The sequence below is a fragment of the Ambystoma mexicanum genome, chromosome 3p (genome assembly GCF_040938575.1).
Source record: "Ambystoma mexicanum isolate Mex_15411 chromosome 3p, UKY_AmexF1_1, whole genome shotgun sequence".
Classification (NCBI taxonomy): domain Eukaryota; kingdom Metazoa; phylum Chordata; class Amphibia; order Caudata; family Ambystomatidae; genus Ambystoma; species Ambystoma mexicanum.
In genome coordinates this window covers 1,127,444,636-1,127,465,977 of record NC_090925.1, presented here as the reverse complement: position 1 = coordinate 1,127,465,977, position 21,342 = coordinate 1,127,444,636, and the positions used below count along the sequence as shown (strand labels likewise).

General features: G+C 44.8%; 1 protein-coding gene across 1 annotated transcript in view; it reads left to right on the top strand.

Annotated features, from left to right (window-relative positions):
• The first annotated feature begins 272 nt into the window (after nucleotides 1–272).
• LOC138581296 (exocyst complex component 1-like) overlaps nucleotides 273–21,342 on the top strand; it is a 137,227-nt gene continuing 116,157 nt past the window's right edge. The window contains exon 1 of the mRNA XM_069652507.1: nucleotides 273–651. Within this exon, the coding sequence (XP_069508608.1) occupies nucleotides 528–651 (124 nt within the window). The 5' untranslated portion in view covers nucleotides 273–527. The remainder of the gene's footprint in view (nucleotides 652–21,342) is intronic.

Sequence of the window (21,342 nt, the reverse complement as noted above, 5' to 3'; positions counted from 1 at the left end):
TTGCCTTGTCCGTGTGTGACCGCACCACTTGATCGTCCCTTGAGCTGGCCCTGAGCCAAGGTACAATGGAAACCTGATTAAGAACCACGAATTAATAAGAATAAGCCTATGTTTCATTGCCTAATGGAGCCGCAGTGGGGGCCTGAGTCCTCCTATGTTGTTCCATTTCAAAGAAAGGAGGCATGGGGGCGAAAGGGGGAGGCGGGTCAATGAGCGAAAAATCACTTGGGAGAGCTGCTCAGATATCTAAGACTAGACCTGCTGGAAACATCGTTCAAACGTCTCTGTGAGCCACTTAACACGCAGCTTCTCTTGTCAGAGACCTTTCCTTGCGAACCAGACTGACCTCTCATGACTGGGAAACCCGTGATTTCACCGAGAAGTGTGTAGTCTGCGTGGAATTCTTCGCACAGACTTGGGGGGCAGCAGCACAAGGCAGGCTTGGACCCCCATGGAGACCGGCGCGGCCAGACTAGCCTTGGAAGCGCGCGCCTCCCCGTCCCCAACCGTTGAGTGGTCGAGCAGCCATGGCGGCCAGCCTGCGATCCGCTCTGGAGAGTGATGTTTTCCGGCCCAAGCGAGAGAGGCTGCTGTACGTCCTGCAATTAGTACCTTGCAAAGAAAACGAGGACCGCTGCCTGTGCGTGTCAGGTGAGTGCGCGCGCGCGCGGCGCCGCGCTTCAAGGCGTATTGGCGCGAGATTGCGTTGCCTGGTACTATCCATGAACTTCCCGGCGTTCTTTGTCGTGCTGCAAAATACGAAGAAAATAGGACTGGAAATGACTGAAACCTTTGTTTTCACAATGCAAACAAACTGCTAGTAATAATTACGCCAGAAGCAAATGTATGCCAAATTTTTCAATGTGAAATGAATGTACAAAATGTACGGGGTTTAACAACCCTTACAATTCTGTGAAGTGCGAGCAATGCATATCACAGAAATTGCATCGGAATTCCAATTGCTTACCTTTGCAAATCCGCTCATAAAGTTAGTTTATTTTTTTTTAAATAAAGTTAGTTTTTTTAACCGTGTGTCATACATAGTAAAATATACTAATTTGGCGTTGCAGTTATCTCACGCTCGGAGGAGTGAATCTGACTTTTTTTTAGCCATTTGACTCACTTTTACCTCGGATTATAATCCGTAGTGTTAAATTATTGATTTAGGCAGTCTTGTATGGTAGTCCGTCCACCACCTTCCATAGCGCGAACTGCTAGTTTATTTTGGATGGTTGCGGGTGCTATAGCGAAGGTGACGGCCATTGTTTATGTTTGCGGATTGTTTTACTTGTGCAGTATTGTGTGCTTTTAAGAATAGAATACGTGAGTTTCCAAACCCGCTGGTGTTGCAGCATTTGGTTTTTTCAGTCTTTACTAATTACTGACACCAAGTAAAAGCCAAATGCAGCCCTTTGACTCTGGGGCCTGATATGTATCCAATCCATGAATGCACACCCCAGGATGACTGTAGGGATAATCCCAGGGGATTACTTTACATTTTCAAATATGATTACCGTAGTCGACATTTAGGGGGATCTATTTCGATCATTCATTTCGACTGATACCGACTATAACAAGCATTGGCAATACCAACAATTTCGGCTTTTCTGTAGGCATGGGAAAGGCACTTGCCAGGCACTGCCGTAATGGTATTAACTGGCCATTGATGGTAGCAGGTGCAAAATGGTGCAAGTGCCTGGGCATTTAATAGCAGTGCCTGGCATATGCCTAATACTTATACACAAGCCAAAACTGTTGTCTTTGCCAATGCTTGTTTTTAACAGGACTTCAGTGAAGGGCATGCATAGTGCTTATGAATTGAGTTGCTGAGGCAGACCTGGTTATGGCATTTTTATTATATTAGTAGTGCATTTACTGCTCCAATTAAGTCATACATTCTCAGAAGACTTCTTTGGAAAAACACTGGCAGGCACTTCAAGTGCAGTTTGATGATAAGGCTTGCTTACAGTAAGCCCAAAGAGTTCGGATGAGGTGTTTTGGGGCGTGGAGGGGAGGGAACTGAGGATTTGCTTGCAGGTGTGTGTCTGCGAATGAGTGACAGCCTGGAAATCACAGTTTTATCTTACCAATATACTTGTGGTGGGCTTACTTTCTCAGAAAACCAGATGAAACGGCAGGTTAACACATTTAGGAAAGCCCATTTATCGCATTTAGTGAAGCCCATTTAACATTTCTTATACACCACGACTAGAGCACCCTGCAAATTCAACAAACAAAGTGACACATAATGTGCAGTTATTTTTAAAAGCAAAAAACAAAAAAAGCGGTTTCTCTGGTCAGATTGCAACCTCCGCGATAAAACAAGGAAATCACCCATTGTAATATACACTGGGAAACCTGTTATTATGATCTGTGCACCAGACAGAACCCCCCCCCACCACCACCAATGGAAGTCCTTTACCCATCAAACACTGAATTCACTCTTCCCATTCCATCCTTCCACATTGCCCCAAAATACGTATCCATAATTTTTCCGCTGCCCCTTTGCATTTGAAAACCTTAAACCTCACCAGGCCAATGCATTTTTGTTGTTAACCTATGCAGGCGGGTGTCCTAAGCTGCAGGCAAAAGGGCCCCCAAGCATCATCATACATGCCAGCATGGTATATTGCATTTGGGAGACAATAGCCCAGTCCTGGTTTTAACTTTGTATTCTGGGACTTGTAGTCCCTAATTCCCCCATTATAAACCCATGACTGGACCCGTGTCTGCAGAATGGAATGGATAATGTCGTCATGATCATTTTGAAACTGGTCAGTCACAATCTTTTGGCGGCCCTGACTGTACCCATGTAAGTGTAGGGGCATCATGTTGCAAACATCAATGTCTCCATGGCATAGAGCAGAGGAACTTTGTAGGGGATAGACGACGAGAGCACACAGCACGCCCCGGGTGACTGATCGCACAGAAAGGGGGCTAGGGGCGAGCAAGTCTTTAAGACCAAATTAATGACATATCTTGTCCCTATCTGGCTCGGCTGCCCTCTCCTCTCACAAGCCACAGCGATGCTCTCAGTGTACAACGTGGAAGAGGAGTTTGCATAGGGTGTGCGCTGACTTACAATCAATAACAATAGACTAATGTTGATCAATATACCAGCACTAGATAATAAACAACCCTGAAATTGTATAGAATGCAAGAAACACCATAAAAGTCAGTTGCAACGTCTAGTTACCTGGGCAAAACGGTACACTGGAGGAGGGGGTGATTTATCCTGACACACCAATTAATTTCAAGGGGCCGTCGGAAACTCAACATGGCTGAAATGCGCAAATGAAGCGGCCATAATTTGAATGCAACGAACGTGAGTGAATCCTAACACCTTCCTTGAGAGGGCAAAGTGCACCAATCCTTCACCCAGTCAGACATGTATGTATTACACAAAAGGTATAATTATAGCTGTAAGTTCAACTGTAAATGTTAAACTTTCCATACATATTTCAGCTATAGTTGTTCATTAATTCATTTTGTCATTTGTTATAACTCCTTTCCCCATAACTATGGTCCCAAAGCGCTTTTGGTTGAACACCCTCGGGGGGACCGGAGTCCAAACATTTGGGAGAGTTTGAGAGGTGCTATTATGCGTGTGTGCATTTCAGCCATTAAAGAAATGCAAGGGTGGCCAAGGCCCTGCTCGTCACTCATGTCTAAATGGAGTGTGTATTAATCAGTACCAGAAACCGTTTGGTTAAAGCAAGCTTCTCAAACTTGTTATATGGGTCATTTGCTTTGGTAGGTTAATCATATTGTAGTAGGACAGTGTCTAACACTTGGTACAACTGCCTGACGGTGGGTCGAACCATTTATTTGTTCCAGATTAGCAATGTCATTTCAGAGCAGTTTACGTATGTCACATAAAGGTAGTCTGAAAAAGCAGCTAAAAAAATTCCCATGAGGAGGGGTTTTGGGGCGGGGAGGGGCAAGAATGGGTGGGAATGGCCGTAGTGATTATCATGGCTGTGGGAAGGCAATGGGTGGGCATATAACCATACAACAACTACAGACGCTGTGTCATACAAGCCAACCCTCCCCATTTAGGTGGGAGACACCCAATTCTTCTGTGAAAAATATTGTTCTTTTTTTACCTTCCCCCGCCGAAAATAAATCTTTGCACAATGCATTCCTATGGCAAACATTTTGTCTCCTGACTTTTCGGAGGACATCTCCATCCCAGGTGGGACGGAATGTTGGCATGTATGCTGTGTCCCTCTTATGTCATTCCGGGCAGGATGTCTTTTGGTTCCTAGTCCACCCCTGTTCCTCCCTATCTGTTCTCCAATGCAATAGTTTTGGCTGGTAGGTATCGCAATCAACACCTAATAGCCCAAACTAAAAATGACAGCTGATGGCAGAATCCATATGCCAGAATGTCTATTCAGAGCAAAGTCAGCTTACTTGAAAAGACTACACAAGTGTCTGAATTAATGCCATACACTTGCGGTTTATCCAATATCCCTCTATGAACCACATCAAATAAATACAAACAGATCATTTTCTGCTTTCCTGATATCATTGCATGATTCTTATGGAACAAATACATGGCAGTGGTCACGAGAAGGGAAACATTGAATCAAAATGTTAAATGTATAGGGTTCTTTTGGGGCTTGATGATGAACAGCCAATCGAAAGGTTAGAATTAGAATGAATGTTGCACTTAGAGAATATGCTAATTTGGCGGTTTTCCACCTTAAATATTGTAGCCCGAAATGGGTGTGTTGAGTTCCCAGTTCAGTTCCACAGCGCTGTCTGGCATTTTCCTAGCCGTATTTACAAATAAACATTTATTTTTTCTTGTATGCTGTGCACACCATTTTGTATTACATTTGTGTTTTTTTAGACTACCTTGGTGGACTGCACCTTTACAGGGTGTTTAAGCACTGCATGTAAACCACAACTATTAACTTTGGAAGTGAAGCTAGAACAGAGATTGAATGTGAGGGGAGCACACATAATGTGGGTATTGTTTGGCTTTTTATCCACCCATTGCCCACCCATGGAAATGCTAGTCCCTATGACCATTCTCAATGGTTACCTGCCACCCCCATCTAAAACACATTTCCCCCAAGATCTCTCTGAACTTGCTTGGTGCTTTTAAGTGGAAGCCTGTATTATTTCTAAGCCATCTTTTGTAAGGTAATAACGCATTTGCAACTTTAAACCAGCTCCCTCCAGGCACATGATTTATAATCAATATGTGTATCCTGTCAGCTGGTACTTGCACTTAATTCATGTTAATAACAAGCATTGGCAAAGTTAATCATTTTGGCTATGGTATCGGCATTTGCCAGGCACTGTCATAATATTCCAAAGTGCTAACACCATTTGCAAGCTGTTGCCATCTTATGTCCAGATAGTATCACTATGGAGGTGCCTAGATAATGCCTTTCCCGTGCCTACATAAAAGGCAAAAACCTGACTTTTTTATTGGTTATTTAGGTTGGTGCACATCTCTTTTAACTCATCATTTAGATTTAGTTTTAATCTGATTATTTCAGATATGGCATGTGCCTTTCTGTAGTTGATAGTGTGTTTGCCTTTAATACAGGCTTAGACTGCCCCCAGTTGGTTTTCACATTAATTAGATGAGCTGTTAATATGGCAACAACTGCATATTTCCAAAAGTGGTAGTACCAAGGTTCACAACATTTGATACTCACGCATAGGTATTATGCTTGTTACAAAGTCATAGCACCACAATCCCTTCCCCATGATTGGCCCTTTGGCCTTCCTCCCCTTGCACTTGCAACTTCCGCCTCCATACATGCTGCCAACTCTGGATGTGACCTTCTAGTTATCGTCTCACAATGAACAGCTGTATTAAAAAATGTGCGTGTGGCCCTGCTTCCGGAAATTGATTCCTTCTATTTGTTCGTTTTACTAAGACACTTTTAAATCCGAACCAAGTGCTCTGCTCTCAGTGGGGGCGCTATGTTCACATTCTAGTTCTTCCTTTCGGCAATACTGGACCTGTTCACGTATCTCACTGTGTCCTTCAGAACCGTTATGTATTCATTTGTCTACTGCCTGTGAAGGCACCTACTGCCTCGAGACCCATTTCAGGCCCCTGAGAACTGTCTCCCTCGCAACAATTAGCAGAACACTGTTTGCCATCTCTTTCCATCCTGACCTTGGCTGCTTGAAGCTTTCTGTCCACCAGCAAAATGAAATTCAACTAAATGACCATAGCTCCTAGCACACTAGAATGGCAAAATCTGCAGCCTTTACCAATGGTATATTTCAAGGAGGCAACCCTCTTGCTCAATACATCAACTAACAAATATACTTACTAAAACTCAACACACACAATCTGAATAAATCCAAACTACCTATATAAGTGTGATGAAAAGAATGCAAAGAAATGCTTTGCTGCACGTGTGTTTTCTTGTCTAGCACACAGCCTGAAAGTTCCCTGAATTGTGGTAAACTATACTCTAAATACAATGTCGCACCACTTTAAAGCAAGTGACCGCTACATCACTACAAGCGGGCTGATGCCTGTTCAAAAGAGATTTCTTATCGTGTACTTGCGCGCACCTTTAGGACGTTGAACTTGCATATTTACAGCCCAGAAATTGCCAAAACTTAAAAAACTTTTAGCAAACCTAACCCCAAGTCCTTTATCTCATTATTCTGCTACTTATTAAACTTGTGAATAGAGCTCTAAAGTTTCATGTGAGAAGGCTAACAAGTCCTGTTTTTTCTCTTTGGATCCTGGGACGTTTCGTTTTTTCCTAACCATTTGAAATTTAGGAAAACAACAAGTCCCAGAATTCCAAGCTGAAACAACAACGCATGGTCTTCTCACGCATGGCCATAGGAGAAGGAGACTTGAGAGCTCTGAAACCGGTCTCCATGCCATGTCAGGAGCAATAAACATTTGTGCTCGGACTGCAATGTCATCAATGAGTGCGAATGTACTTGAAAATGCTTGTTGACTTGCCTCTGCCTACAACAAATGGTTGATTTGCCACCATCCACCGACTCTAGTCTCTAAAACAAGGCAAACTGAAAATAAAATGGTGTTACTGTAAATATTTCATGTAAGGGTACGGGAAATGTAAGGATGTGGCCACGCAAAGAGCTGCCACAGAGAAAGGCGTGCACAGGCTTAGACAAACTAGGAAAGGAGCTCACAACATGCAGAAAATATATTCGCATTAATCTAAGAAATAATCAAGGACATGGAAGTATTTACCTTTTGAAAGCTGCCACTGTGCAAATGTTCCAGTTAGCACAGTAACAACCGTGGTTATAAATAAATAATTCTCTTTTGTCAATCAATATTGTGGCTATTCTTACTCGTTATCCACAATACGTTTGGACCAATAGTTACCAAAGATATTCATGTAACAAAGGTCATGCGTGAAAAAGACATTTACATATTTCATTTGTTACAGCTTATTATTTATTAAGAAGCAATGTGATGGCCACTTAATAAATGCACACATATAAAGAATACATTCACTCAAAGACATGTAATGATGCTGTGCAATGTGCAACGTGGGGTTAACCCCTTAAATGCCAGGCTAATATGCAAGTCTATGGAAAAAGTACGAGCATACTCGTCCTTGGCACTCAGCTGTTCATGAACAGTCACAAATGGGAGCATGTTCTTATACCCAGAAACCATGTCTGGATCAGCACATTTTAAGGTTGTGAAGCTGCCTTTTATAAAAGCCAAATAAAATCACATGCCCTTACAGCCATCATACTGTCCCAGGTCAGGAGTGCACAGTCTGAGAAAGTCCGATGAAACTGTTGGATATATGAATATTTATTTTTAGCAGGACTTCAATGGAAGGAACAGATATAAATCAAGTGGTTGAAGGAACACTTGGTTAGGTCATTTGTATTATTACATCAGTAGCACAGTTTATGGGTACAATTAAGCCATTTACTCTCAGCAGACAGCTTAGAAATAATACCGGCAGGGCAAAGTTTAATGTCACTGGTTGATAAAGATAAATCACCATAGGAATTAGTTATGGCCATGGACAGTCAATGGGTGGGTAAATAACCAAACAACACCTACAAACTGTGTGCCCCTTCTCAGATACCCCCTCCCTTCTAGCTGTACTCCAATGCAGCCAAAACTAAAAATGTGGTCCTGTACCTTCCCCTGACACTTCATAATTAGAACAGGGCAAACTGATTTGACGAGGCTTTGAATCACCCAAACACTTGTTCCCTTAAGAGGTACAATAAGAGTTGTGATTTTTCAATTAAAATAACACGTTTTTATATGATGTTTAATTCTGGGACTCTTCAGCTTCTAAGTGGTGTAACGTTTGATGTTAACATTACCCAGTTTACTGGAACTCATGATATCAACCTCTCAATAATGAAGGGCTGAGGCATTCCTGTGGTATTTAAACCAGAGTTCTGCAGGCTGAAGACTCATGTCTGAGATATCTAATGCATACAGAGACCACCTTTCAAGGTCAAGGTAATTGATGACACCATCGTTACAGCAAGCAATGTGTTAAACAAAGGGGGCCTCATTACAAGTTTGCCGGTCCGGAAACAAGGGTGCTGGTAAGCTCACTGGCACCCTTGTTTCTGGACCGGCAAACTAGGAGTCTGCCTGCCGGGGGCCGCTGTGCTCGACAGGTGTGATCCTGCTGGGCGCAGCGTCCAAGGTAGGCAGACCGTTCACGGAAGCACTGGCACCGTTAGCAACGGTGCCGGCGCTTCCGAGTCCCCACTTCCACTCTATGGAACGTACATTTTACCGGCGCCTGACTTCCCAGCAGGGTTATCGCCAGACTCGTAATGAGGCCCAGCAAGGGCCTTGCAGACACAGAACAACTATATAGTGAAAAGTGTTTTTTCTAGTACCACCAACAGAATACAATGTCCTCCAAGTTTCAGCAACATGATGAAACATTGTTGGTAGAAGCAGCGACTTAAAAGAATAAGGAACACACTCAAGAATAAACTCACAGAGAATCTCCAGACAGAGCAGAAAGAGGGGTGTGAAGCAACGTATTAGAGTTAAATCCTTCCAATCAGAAAACGAACCCTTTTGTGGACAGATGCAGCCTATGCCTCCAGGCAGCTCTTACTTGAAGAAACTCACAGACAAGCTAAGAAATGGACAGAATCATCTAATTTCCAAAAAAGGTAAAAGGTGTAACTTCCTAACAGTCGAGGTTGGCACGGGTAAGGGTTCACCCGAAGTGAGAGGTCATATGGGCTTCTAAACGGTTGAGACTGACTTCTGTGCTATAGAATGGGTACTCAGGTACTCACTAACTCACTCTTACACCTGGCGACCTTTGCTCTCTGTAGGAAATGTATCACCACCTGCCAAAGTGTGGCATATGTGACAGCATGGGAAGCAGTATCTTCGCACTGGAGTGAACATCTGAAGGCCATCACCTCAGTGCTTCTGTGTGATTTCATCCGTTTTACTTCATATATTTTTTTATAGAACATTTTACCACAAATGTATGGCGGGGAGAGCCCCACAGGCCCCACAAACACCCCCTTACCTTTATTATTACCCTAACCCACCTCCACATAAATTTGCGGTAAAATGCAGTTGAAAAAATGTAACAAATTCTCCCTAGACGGAATAACCTTTGATGGAATCTTCGTATCCCAACTAAGTACACCTTGGAAACACTCTGCTGTAGTACAGATACTAATAGCTTTAACAGGTGTGATGCCCCAACATGGTGGTGCAAACCAGAAAGTGAGAAGGAGGGAGAGGAGCAACGCGTCCCGAGAGGGCCAGGTGGGGGTGGTTGCAAACACCTGACAGGGGTGCAGGTGAGGTCCAAGTGGCAAGGGCAGAGGCGTTGCAAAGTGCAGTGTTCGATGAGATGGCCATCACTGGTGCAGGAGCAGAGCCGATGGGGTGGAAGGAGAGTCAAAGGCTACGAGTACCATCAGGTAAGGAGTGAAATGGGCATGGGTGTGGGGGCGGTACAGGCCACAAGCGAGAACAGTAGTGTGATTAAAGCCAGTGGTAGGGGCATTGCCACTGATCCTCTGGAAAGGGACCTGACACCCTACAGTTTCACTATACCTGATGGGCGAGGATACAATGGTAAGGGGCGGAGAGAGAGATAGGAAACAACTGCATGGGGATCTTATATTTCTGTAGGGGTGTATAACACAATATTGAGCACTAATGAGATATTGGGACAATTGCACAGATCTAAACGCTTGAGGGATAGTGAGTGTGGGGTACCTTGACTAGCCCAGTAGAACTCCCCTACTTCACCAAACTACATCTCGGCAGTCACCAGCAGAATGGCTGCACTGGCTCTGTTGAGCACTATCGCCTTGCATTCAAACTGCACTTTGCAGTCTCCAAAATGATCGCTGCACCATTTTACCAGCCACACATGGGGCAAGATGAAACACAGAACAGCCAGAGAATTGCTGGCAGTATTTTCTTCAATTGCACCATAAAAAAAATTAAAAGGCAGCACTATTATGCTGGCAGCTCAAAACCTTTTCACTGAGAAAGAAAATATTCTGCCCTTTAAAATGACGGCGTCCTGATGCTCTTTTTCATCTGTTCAACAGTACACAGTTCTGATCCAGTGAGACCCAGCTAGGTCCCTCCATATTCAGGTTGTGCTCCAGAAAAAAGGGGGCATTTCTCATTGAATGACAGGCTGTGTCAGGCAAGATCTGTGAAATAACAAAGAGCTTCACTTCAAGCCTTATGCAAAACTCTTTACGTTTTGCAACAACATGACACAGATAAACTCTTCATAAGAAACTCTCTCTCTCTTTGCTCATGTCAGTTTCATTGGACCCTTGCTTTGAACAGATTCCTGTGTAGTATAAATTGACTATGGCCATGGAAATGCTCAGATAAAGATACTAGGAAAAGCCGCATTGTAAAGTGGCAGCCAAAGAAAAATGACCCACGTGTAAATTGGTGCTTTTTATAAACAAGAAAAGATCTGTTTAAAAGTGAACTGTTGAATGAAGGTCCTGTCCTTGCATAGAAATGTGATGGGGGTTTATGTTAAAACATATATAGGATGTTTAATGCCAACAGCCTTGCTTTCTTGTTCAGGAAAGAATAAATAAATAAATAAATAAATAAATACATTTACGGTGAAACCAGCAGGACAGGTTTTTTAGGCCCTGGCTTCAAAGGACTGACTACAGGATCTACCTCCCCCCAAGTGTACCAGCATCTGGGGCATATGAATAGGCAAGGGTGAAACATCTCACACCCTCCTCAGACTCTGTGGCAGTGCTTTGGCCAGGTACAATGGATTTCTGGGACACATATGTGTGATTTCTTAGCAGCACCTCCCCTCCACTCAAACTGAGGAGCTTCAAAGACAAATCCATGACAACACAGGGCTAGTGCCTGACAGTTGGCTGTGGGTTTAAAAAAATTCTCTTATTTGGAAGACAATGCTGGCCCATTTGGGGCAAAAGACTGTTCTGAATTAATAAACTTTAAGACTTTTATTTCTGCAACCGGAAAACGCAGGAATGCAAAAGTTTAACAGTTTAAATGTAGTTTTTGTGGCATTAAAACAAGATATTGTGGTTTTCCCTAGCATGTATGGGTCGCAAACAGCAGAAAAATGTAATTCATCGGAAAAGTGTACATTATATAGCTTTGAATTTTAATCCAAACATGCTCTGTGATAATAGGTACACATATATACAATTGTAGAATTTTAAGTGAAATATTTCCCATCAAATATTTCGAAAGATTATTAGAAGGGCTAAATGATACCATATAAACTTGGGAGTTGGAATTCCATGCTCTGTGTGAAATATTTAATCTGCCTATGTGATTTTCAAAAGAGCCACAACTGTAAAAAGGTGCATTTTTGTGTCATAACAGATTTTGGCAAAAATAATTGTGGGATGGCTCTGTACCTCATAAAAATACAACCCATAAAACTGAGTCCCCTCCTTCAGTCCAATCTGCTTCTAGGGAGGAGGTGACATACATAAGCTAACCTATCCAGTTGTTAGGAGCATGTCCAGCCAAATCCTGCCCCCATAGTATAACCCTGTGATGTCATCCGCCTTTTAAAAGGTAGAGGCTCACAGAGCCAAAGGACACTCTCTTCTGAATTTTCTAGCTCCTGCGCATCCAGATATTCCATATTCACTCTGCAAGATTCCAGACTCCACTGCCAGGTCAGAGCATAGCTGACCCTATCCAGGCAGGACCAATGATTCAGAAAAACCCCACTAAAAATACCAATATTCAGGGACAAAGGGGAAAGGTGGCTGCATCCTCATTGGAATTATCCAGTGCTATCTGCTTGCCCTGCTGACCGCTCTATCCAGCTGAGGTGCTGCTGTGCTATGACCAGACTTTTGGCCAAGCTGTTTTCTTCCGGGAGAGCCCGCCGCTGTGACCCGTGACCAGATATTGCCTTGTTGTCCAGACACTCGGTCCGCTATCTAAAATACCCCATTCAAGTGCTTGTTGTGAGTATTTCCCTTCCACAACAACCACAAACTTCATCCCTTGCTCTCTTACCTTGTATTAGGTCCAATCCCATAGAAATCCCATAATTGCCTTAGCAGAAATCTTTAAAACTGTCAGAATCCTCTGTGCATCCTGTCCTTGATCTCCAAGTGTTAACACCATTTTTCCACTCATTTCTGTCCTTGTGTAAATCCTTACTACTATTCTGATTAAATAAATTAATTCTCCCTAAAAGAGGCACACTGCGTGAAGGGGTTACAACCGCAGCTTAACATTTCTTCTCACGGGTGGCGTTTGTCTTTTCTAGCTACTAAAATCTAACTTAAGTTGCACTTATCCTTTCCTTTCCAAACCGATATTCTCTGTCAACTGTTTTTATTTTTAAAACTGAATTTCCTTTCTTAGTGAGAATCTCATCCTCTCATTAATCTAGAGTTACTCTTTCACTTGCTTATCATCCCTATGATTTGCATCTGTCCCTTAGCATAAAAACCACATTCCAAATTTGTTTATTCTACACGTTTTTCAAACCGTTTTGACATTTAAACCACTGTTTTACTTCCCAAGTTGATTTTCTGAAATGTATGCCACTTGTTAGGACATTAATTGTAGTTTGCTAATGTTCTTACATCCCTGATACTGCTATAACTCATATTTACCCATTCATTCAACCGCCCATGTTAATTAAATATTTACTTATTCCGAGTGCTATTTTGTTCAACTGCAAGGCTTGTAAATCCCATTTCGTGGGTGAAAGGACATATTTTAATTCTGTTTGCTGCCTAGTATACCTGACTCCTTTCTTCTCCTTTCTATCCACACAAAATTTGGTTCATAGTGGTTTGAGGGAGTATATCAGGGGGACATCTTAACTGGGGTGCTATCTACCCGAAAAGTAATATTGCTTCCATTCATTTGTGATTCGTGTATGTTATATTATAAGGTCAAACTAAGTGTATTCTATCATTTTACAGTGTAATTATCACCACACTGGTGATTGCTGCCCTATATTAAATTGGTGTGATTTCATTTGAATTATTAAATAAATAAATATCGTATTCCTATATACCGGCCAGGTTCATGGTCCATTGTGGCTCAGGGTATTTGTAAAAGGGGGTGTGATACGGGTTGCAAGAGTCCTAGTCTGTTGTGTGAAGCCTGATTAGAATCCTTAACATGAGATGGAGGTGACAACGTGTTCATGGTGTGGGGGGGCCTATCCTTATTCCGAGGAGAGGATTTACTGCTGAGAGTGTGAGGAGGTGAGAAAAACAATACAATACAGGGGTACAATACAGAGGTGGGCGAGGAATTAATACATTAACCAGAGGTGATTAGTTGACATTATAGAGGAAGTTGAAGAGGGGGTGCATTGTTTTTTGTGAGTTGGGAAACAAAGAGGACCACCATACTGACAGGGGATATGAGACTATGGTGTGATCGTAAGCACAATATGGACAAGTGCCAAAGAAGGATATACAACTTTGGGTGGCAGGGACTAGAGGAGAAACATACGGTTGGGAGGAGGGGGCCACACTGTACTACATACCTACAGGAAATGCAAACTACGGGAAAGAAGGCCATGCACAACTGATTTGGATGATGGGATGTCCAAGACCGGAGGAGAGAGCATGGACAATATTCTTAGGGGAACACAGTGTGATGAAGGCACACAATATTGGAAGGGGTGAAGCGCATGTTTGGGTTACTAGGAATGAGGTACATGCAAAGTACCTATTTTTATTTTCGTTTTTTTAACCTCCCACTACAGGGAAGCCTGTCAGAATAAAATGTTTTCTGTCGATGGTAATAACATCAATTAATTTTCTATTTATTTTTTAAATTCAGAAATTGTTTCTGCCATTTTCATCAAAGCCAGGTGAGTTTCTTAAAGGAAGTGAGCATGTACAGATTGTGTACCAATTGTATAGTTGTTTTTGTCCCAGCATTAAATGTTTTCAAATCCCCAGCAGCTGCACATATATTGTTTCACTACTCTAAGACATATTGCCCAACACTCCTGCCATAAGAAGGCAGCTTTCCCCCACGATAACATTGGGTCTGCCTGCACACTAAGGGGCTGATTCATGGAATTTGTCCGCCGAAAAACTGGGATTTGTGTGCCATTCTGCCCGCAAATCCCCATTTGTTAAACAGGGATTTGCGTGAAGAAGGGCGCACAAATCCCTGTTTTTCGGCGGACAAATTCCATGAATCAGCCCCTTGATGTTGCACTACACCAACACACATTGCGCAATCACCTCTGCCATAAGAATGCAGCTTTCCCCCACAATAACATTTTGGGCTAGCTGAACACATTATGGCTCATCTGCTCTCGCACGCTCTCCAGACCGCCTCTCAGCACCCATCCACATGCCAATTCAACAGGGGTGTCTAGCAGGGACTTGGTCACCCCTACCTACCTTCGTATTGGCTAAAATGCACACACACATTCTATAATTCTCTGAGAAATTTCCCATACCTGGACTTTGGTCCCCCCCAGGGTGTTAAACCTACAGCACGTTGGGACCAGACCAATGGTGAATGGTGAAAGGTGCTATACAAATGACTGATGATGATGTTTCCAATAATAAAAAGCAATTATTCAGCCAGTAAACGTTGTACAGTCACTTTAAAAGATGGGGGCAGGGTGAGTGAAAGGAATCATTTGATGCTTTTTGGGTAAAGGCTAAGGGTTCAGGCTGGGGACATAGGTGAGATGTTATATGTTATTAGGATTTGCATTGGGCCATTCCCATGGTCTCCAGGTGCAGAAGAAAGTGAGTGGGATTGGTTAGTTGAGAGGAGAGGGAAAGGCGAGATTGCAGTGTTTTATGTTGAGGTTGCAGAGCGGAAGTGCCCTGAGCTCCACATACTTTAAAGCTTTCTAGGTTTGAAGTGTAGGTGAATTTAAAGGCTGTGGCCCTCATTACAACCCAGGCGTTAAGGGGTTAACGGCGCCGTAAAAGGTGGCGGCGCCGTTAAACCCTTAACGCCTGATTACGAGGTCCCTTTGCGGGTGGCACTTTAACGCCTGCTTTTAGCAGGCGTTAAAAAACCAACCCGCAAAGGGACCTTGGTGCTAAGTACGGTGCCGCAATTTGCGGCACCGTACTTAGCGCCTTCCCCATTCCCATTGAGCCCTATGGGGCAAAAATGGGAATGGGGAAGGGCCATGGTGGCATGGGGTATTACTGCGCCGCCAACCTCGGAATGGGGCGGTAATTCCCCATTCCGCCATGGTGGAGTCGGTAAGTTACCGGCATGGACCATGGTGCTATTAGCACCATGGTCCAACGCCTGGGTCGTAATGAGGGCCTGTGTGTCCAGACAGGCAGCCTCTACCCTATAATGTGGGCTGTGACAATTCACCTACTCTTGGCTTTCCATGAGGCTAGGGAGATGAGGCCGCTGTCCAATAATCCCCCTACTGGTGGATTAATGCCGTAGGACCTCATGGGGAGGGACTCCCCTTCTGGGGACAAGGACGAGCACCTGGGTAAAAGTTGGCACAACACCCCGAACTTAACTCTCTCAAGCTCTCTGAAGCCAATTACCATATTTCCACCAAACCCCCCGATAGCAATTCTATTTGGTACTGTAACATTATACCAATTACTTCTACTGAGACGAAGAAGATTGCTAACAATACAGATAGTAAGGATAACTCAAGTACTAGCATGAAAAAGATCATGCAAAGCATGAAGATTAAAATCAAGGCCAGTACTGAAGAGGTGGCCCCCAGGAGCCATGAAGAATGGCACAGAGAAGGTACAGGAATGGTGTAGACTTCTTCGGGGGAGTCGTCCTGAGATACACATAAAAATTTACAAAGGACTTCAAGGAGAAAAACAGCATACCAGCACAAATGACAGTCCAGCCCGGCAAGTTCAAAGGAGAGGAGTATGCGGTGGGAAAGCTGAGTGCAGTCCGCTCCCTAAGGCAAGAGGCCGACGACGGGAGTCCTTTACCCGGTGGTGTGGAGCTGGTCAAGGACTTGACTAGAGCCTGGAAGATGGTGGTGCATTCTCTGGGATGTGGAACGAATGGTCCTGTAACGGCATCTACACCATCTGTGAAGAGACCAAGAAGAATGTACGCAGGTCGAAAGCAGCAGGAGCCAGAGACACATGCGCAGCCGGGCGAGAAGACGCAATCACCCAGGAAGAACCAGCCAAGTGTTCCGGAGCCAACAAAGGTAACGGGCAAGTGACAGGGACCGCGAGAGAAAAATAGTCTGCATGGAATAACGATACAAACTATCTTCCTCATGGCAGTACTTGAGAAGAGAGTCAACCAAGTTGGCCTAGTGAGAAGGGAAGAGAACCAAGGGTCTGTCACAGGTTTCCCCTTTTCTCACCTGTTTTCTCTGTTTTGCGGAGTCCTTTGTCGGGGTTTTCTTTTGAGCAGTTCAGGTCTTGTACAAGCCCGCTCGGCCGTCTTCGGATTCCAGGATTCGTTCAGCTTCTTCGTCTGGGATCTAGGAAACTCCAGGAAGCTTGGAATGGAGGCAGCACACGGACGCGGTCTGCGTGGAACGCGGAAGAGACAGGGACAAGGAAGGTAGTTGAGGAGAACGCACTATGGAGCACGTCAGGCCACAGCTATCGGTAGCGTTGAGACACGCGGAACCGCAGGGCAGTGACTAATTTATAGAACGTGCTGCATAGGACGTAAAGGTCGATAGATCGCGTTCCTTGTATACGCCATGTTGGGTGTACTACAGCGAGTAACCCCCGACGTGCCAGGGACCAGGAAGACCAGAAGGAGCGTGATTGATGGATCATGACAGCATGCCCCCTTCTAAAACCTGTTCCACCGGGTTTAACTGGATGTATTCGGTGGAACCTTCAGAGCAATCTGGGGGAGTTTAAATTCGAGACTGGTTCCCAGGTACGTTCACTGGGTGGATAGCCCTTCCATTCCACCAGGTATTGAAGTCGGCCTCGTCTATATCGGGAGTCACAAATACGAGAAACTTCATATTCCAGCTGGTCATCGACAATCACAGGACTAGGTCTAAGAGTAGTCCGGGTGGTTTGGATGAATGGCTTCAACAGAGATTTGTGAAAAACTGGATGTATCTTCTTCCAGGAGTCCAGAAGTTGGAGTCGAAAGGCCACAGGATTAATGATTTCTTTTATAGAGAAGGGCCCATAATACCGGGGAGCCAACCTATTCGGTCTGAGATGTCGGGGCAGAAGTTTCGAGGATAGCCATACTTTATCCCCAATAGAGTAAGAAGGCCCTGGTCTTCTCTTTGAATCTGTATAGTGCTTGGTTTGGATTTGCGCACTTTCAAGATGTTCCTTGGCGTCTTTCTGTACATTGATGAGTGTTTCGATCCAGGAATCGACAGTTGGAACAGGTGTTGGTGTGGAAGAACAGAAGGTAAGACCGAAGGGTGGAATCCTTGGCTGCAGAAAAAAGGGCTGGTCTTAACAGCCGAATGATCCGAATTATTGTAGGCGAATTCGGCCACTGGTATTAAAAGAGACCAATCATCCTGGACTTTGGTAGAGAAGCAACGAAGATATTGTTCAAGGGTTTGATTCACTCGTTCTGTGATACCATTGGTTTGGGGATGATATCCCGAGGAAAGAGCTTGTTGGATCCCTAATATCCTGCAGAGGTGTTTCCAGAACTGAGAGATATACTGTGGTCCTCTGTCCGATATGATCTTGGAAGGAAGTCCATGCAGTCGGAAGATGTGTTCCAGGAAAATACCTGCAAGGTCTGATGAGGATGGTAATTTATACAGAGGAGTAAAGTGAGCCATATGAGTGAATAGGTCAATGGTGACCATGATAGTGGTATAACCTCTGGAAGGCGGCAATTCCACAATGAAGTCCGTAGCTATGATTTCCCAAGGTCTTGTTGGTGGAGTTGGCTGTAATAAAAGACCTGCTGGCTTCTGGGTATCATGTTTGTTCTGATTACAGACGGAACAAGATTGAATGTACAATTGTACGTCTGTCTTCATCTTGGGCCACCAAAATTGTCTTTGTATTAGACGGAGGGTGTTGGAAATACCACGATGACCGGAGTGAAGAGTATCATGGCAGAGATGTATTATCCTTTGTTGTAGTTTCTGTGTGGGGATGACCAGGTTATTATCCTTGAACAAGTATCCGTCCTTGATTCTTAAGTCCCATTGATTCTTCTCTGAAGCTCCTTTCCAAAGTTCAGAAGTTTGAGTTTGCACACAAATCTCTTCCAGGAGGTTGTTTGCTTGAGCTACAAATATGGTATGAGGAAACATCTTTGAATACTGTCATGACCGCAGCCTCCAAGGAGTCAGATTTAGCCCAACTGCCTCGGAAGCTGGGTCACAACTTCATTTTCAGGCACCCAGCGGCTCCCATAGGGGCCTTATGGACCTTGTCCTGGCGCCAGTGGCGCCAGGCTCATAAGGGGACCCAGTCCCGGCACAGTACGTGCCGGGCTCATGATGTAAGGAATGGTGCTTGGGTGGACCTACCGGCTGCAGACCATGCTGCTCACTCACCTGCAGGATGAAATCCTCATCCATCCATGGCTGGAACTACTTTACCTTCTGGGTGTGGCCAGCACCACTCCCTGGGACTGGATACTGGAACTATTCTGGAAGCTGGGACTTTTTACTTGGGCGAGGCTGCTGTGGAAGGAGACACCTAAGCACTCCAGTAGGACTATTTAAACCACGCCCGATCAGAGCAACGTGCTTCGCGTTATTCTGCAATAGCAGCAGGACGCTCACCGTGTCAGCTCCAGAGAATCTTCAACTTCTGCATCTAGGGAAGAGAAACCGTAATCTTACCTTCTGAAATACCATCTTCGTCTTCTGCAGCATCTGAGAAGGGAAAAGAACACCAGGTTGGCACGAGATAAAAACCAGCGCAGCACTTACCCAATCCATCGGTGCATCTCAAGCCACGGGCTGCAGCTTTCCATTTTTTCGGCACCCTGTGGAAGCAAGGACATTGGTTAGTAACCATCGTGAAACCTTCCCTACCTGCGCTGCATTCTTCTCGCCTCCGCCGACGTTGCTACTCGCATCTGCAAAACAAAAGGACATCATTAAGAAATACAAAACTCCATCCATACGCACGTGTTTTGGGCAGCTCTCATCTTTCTCACTCCTCGGCGCATTCCTCGACATCTATTTTTCTACCCAGCTGCTTCTGCAACCTGAAAAAGGAAAAGAGACATTAAGAAGTGCTTTAAACTTCGAATTGACATTTTCTACTTACTTGCCTGCAATACCTTCGCCATTCCATCGCTCTCCGGACCTCCATATTCAAGCAACCGCCGTTCGTGCTGCTAACGACGGCCTAGCTCCAAATCTTCATCCTCTGCAACCAAGAGGCTGGACAATTAACCAGTGAAGTAACTGGCTTCGGCGCCCCTGCACAGACGCAGGATGGAGAGCTCCGCTTTCACCTATATAAGGTGAGCACATTTAGCCTACGAACTACTTGGGGAGTACCAGGAAGAGGAGTCAGCTTGCCCAGTCAGGCTTATATATCCTATTAACCCCTTGCTCTCCTAATTGCAGACACCTCACCCTTCAGATCAAGATCTCAGTGAGGAGAGGGCCTTTCCAGGGTGGCATTCGAGGCCTGCGCCTGACCCTAGAAGACTCCGAGAACCCCCAGCCCAGACCTGCGCCTCCGAGGGATTCAGGTGAGCGTTACAGAACGCGAAGCCTACCGCAATATTCCCACCCAGGCGCAATGGAAACCTCGGACACAGATCAAATGGCTCAATTGCTTGGGGAACTAAGGGCAGAAGTACACGCATCTCGCCAAGAAACAAACGCTTTACGAAGGGAGTTGATCATTGCCAAGGAACGGACTGATGATCTGGCCAGACAGTTGCTACAGGCTCAAGCGGGACAGACGCCACTGCCTCCCTATGGAGGGGGCGGCACTCCTACAACCTCAAGTAATCCGGTGCAAATTAATCTGCCAGGGAATGTGCCTTTGGCCCCGCCCGAACGTTTTTCCGGTGATCCAAAGCGATATGCTGTATTCATCAATCAATGCCGCTTGCACTTTCTGTGTAGACCCGCCGCATTCCCAACGGACCAAGCCAAGGTAGCGTTTGTACTTTCCTATTTTAGCGGTAGTGCTGCAGACTGGTCCATTCCTCTCGTGACACAGGATGACCCGCTCCTCTATAACTTTCAAGACTTTCAGACCAGTATGGAAAAGTTGTTCGCAAGACATTCGCAGGGGCAGGCCTTGGACAATGAACTCCTGTCACTTAGACAAGGTAATCAGGATCTCCTGGCTTACATAGCGTCCTTTAATAGACTGGTGGTTGAGACCAGGTGGCCTGAAGATAAGAGAATCACGCTCTTCTACAGAGGTCTACGTGGGTAACTTAAAGACGTTTTAGCTCAGGTGGTGAATCCGCCCTTAGACTGTTCAGATTATATCGACCTAGTGGTCCAATTAGATCATCGGCTACAGAACAGGAAGACTGATCGATCCAGATTTGAAACCCGGGTATTTTCAAGACCTCAGAGCGCCGCTAAAGGGAATGACTCCGTGGAACCAATGCAAATAGGAGTAGTAAAAGCACCATTAACCCAGAAAGAACGGGAAAGAAGAAGGCAATTACAGCTGTGCCTATACTGTGGGAATTCTGGACATTTCCTTCGTGATTGCTCAGTGAAACCGGTCAAGAAGACCGTAGGAGCTTCTGATAAAACTGCTGAGAAACTGGAATCGGGAAACGACCTCGCCCGACAAGCGTAGAGGTCCGCTTGCCGAGCGTTAGAACCAGTTCCTTGTCCTCGCATTTGGTAATGCCTATGGTCCTCATATGTCCCAATAGACCAGATCGCATGCATGCTGTCAAAGTATACATCGATAGCGGAGCAATCGGTAATTATGTGGACC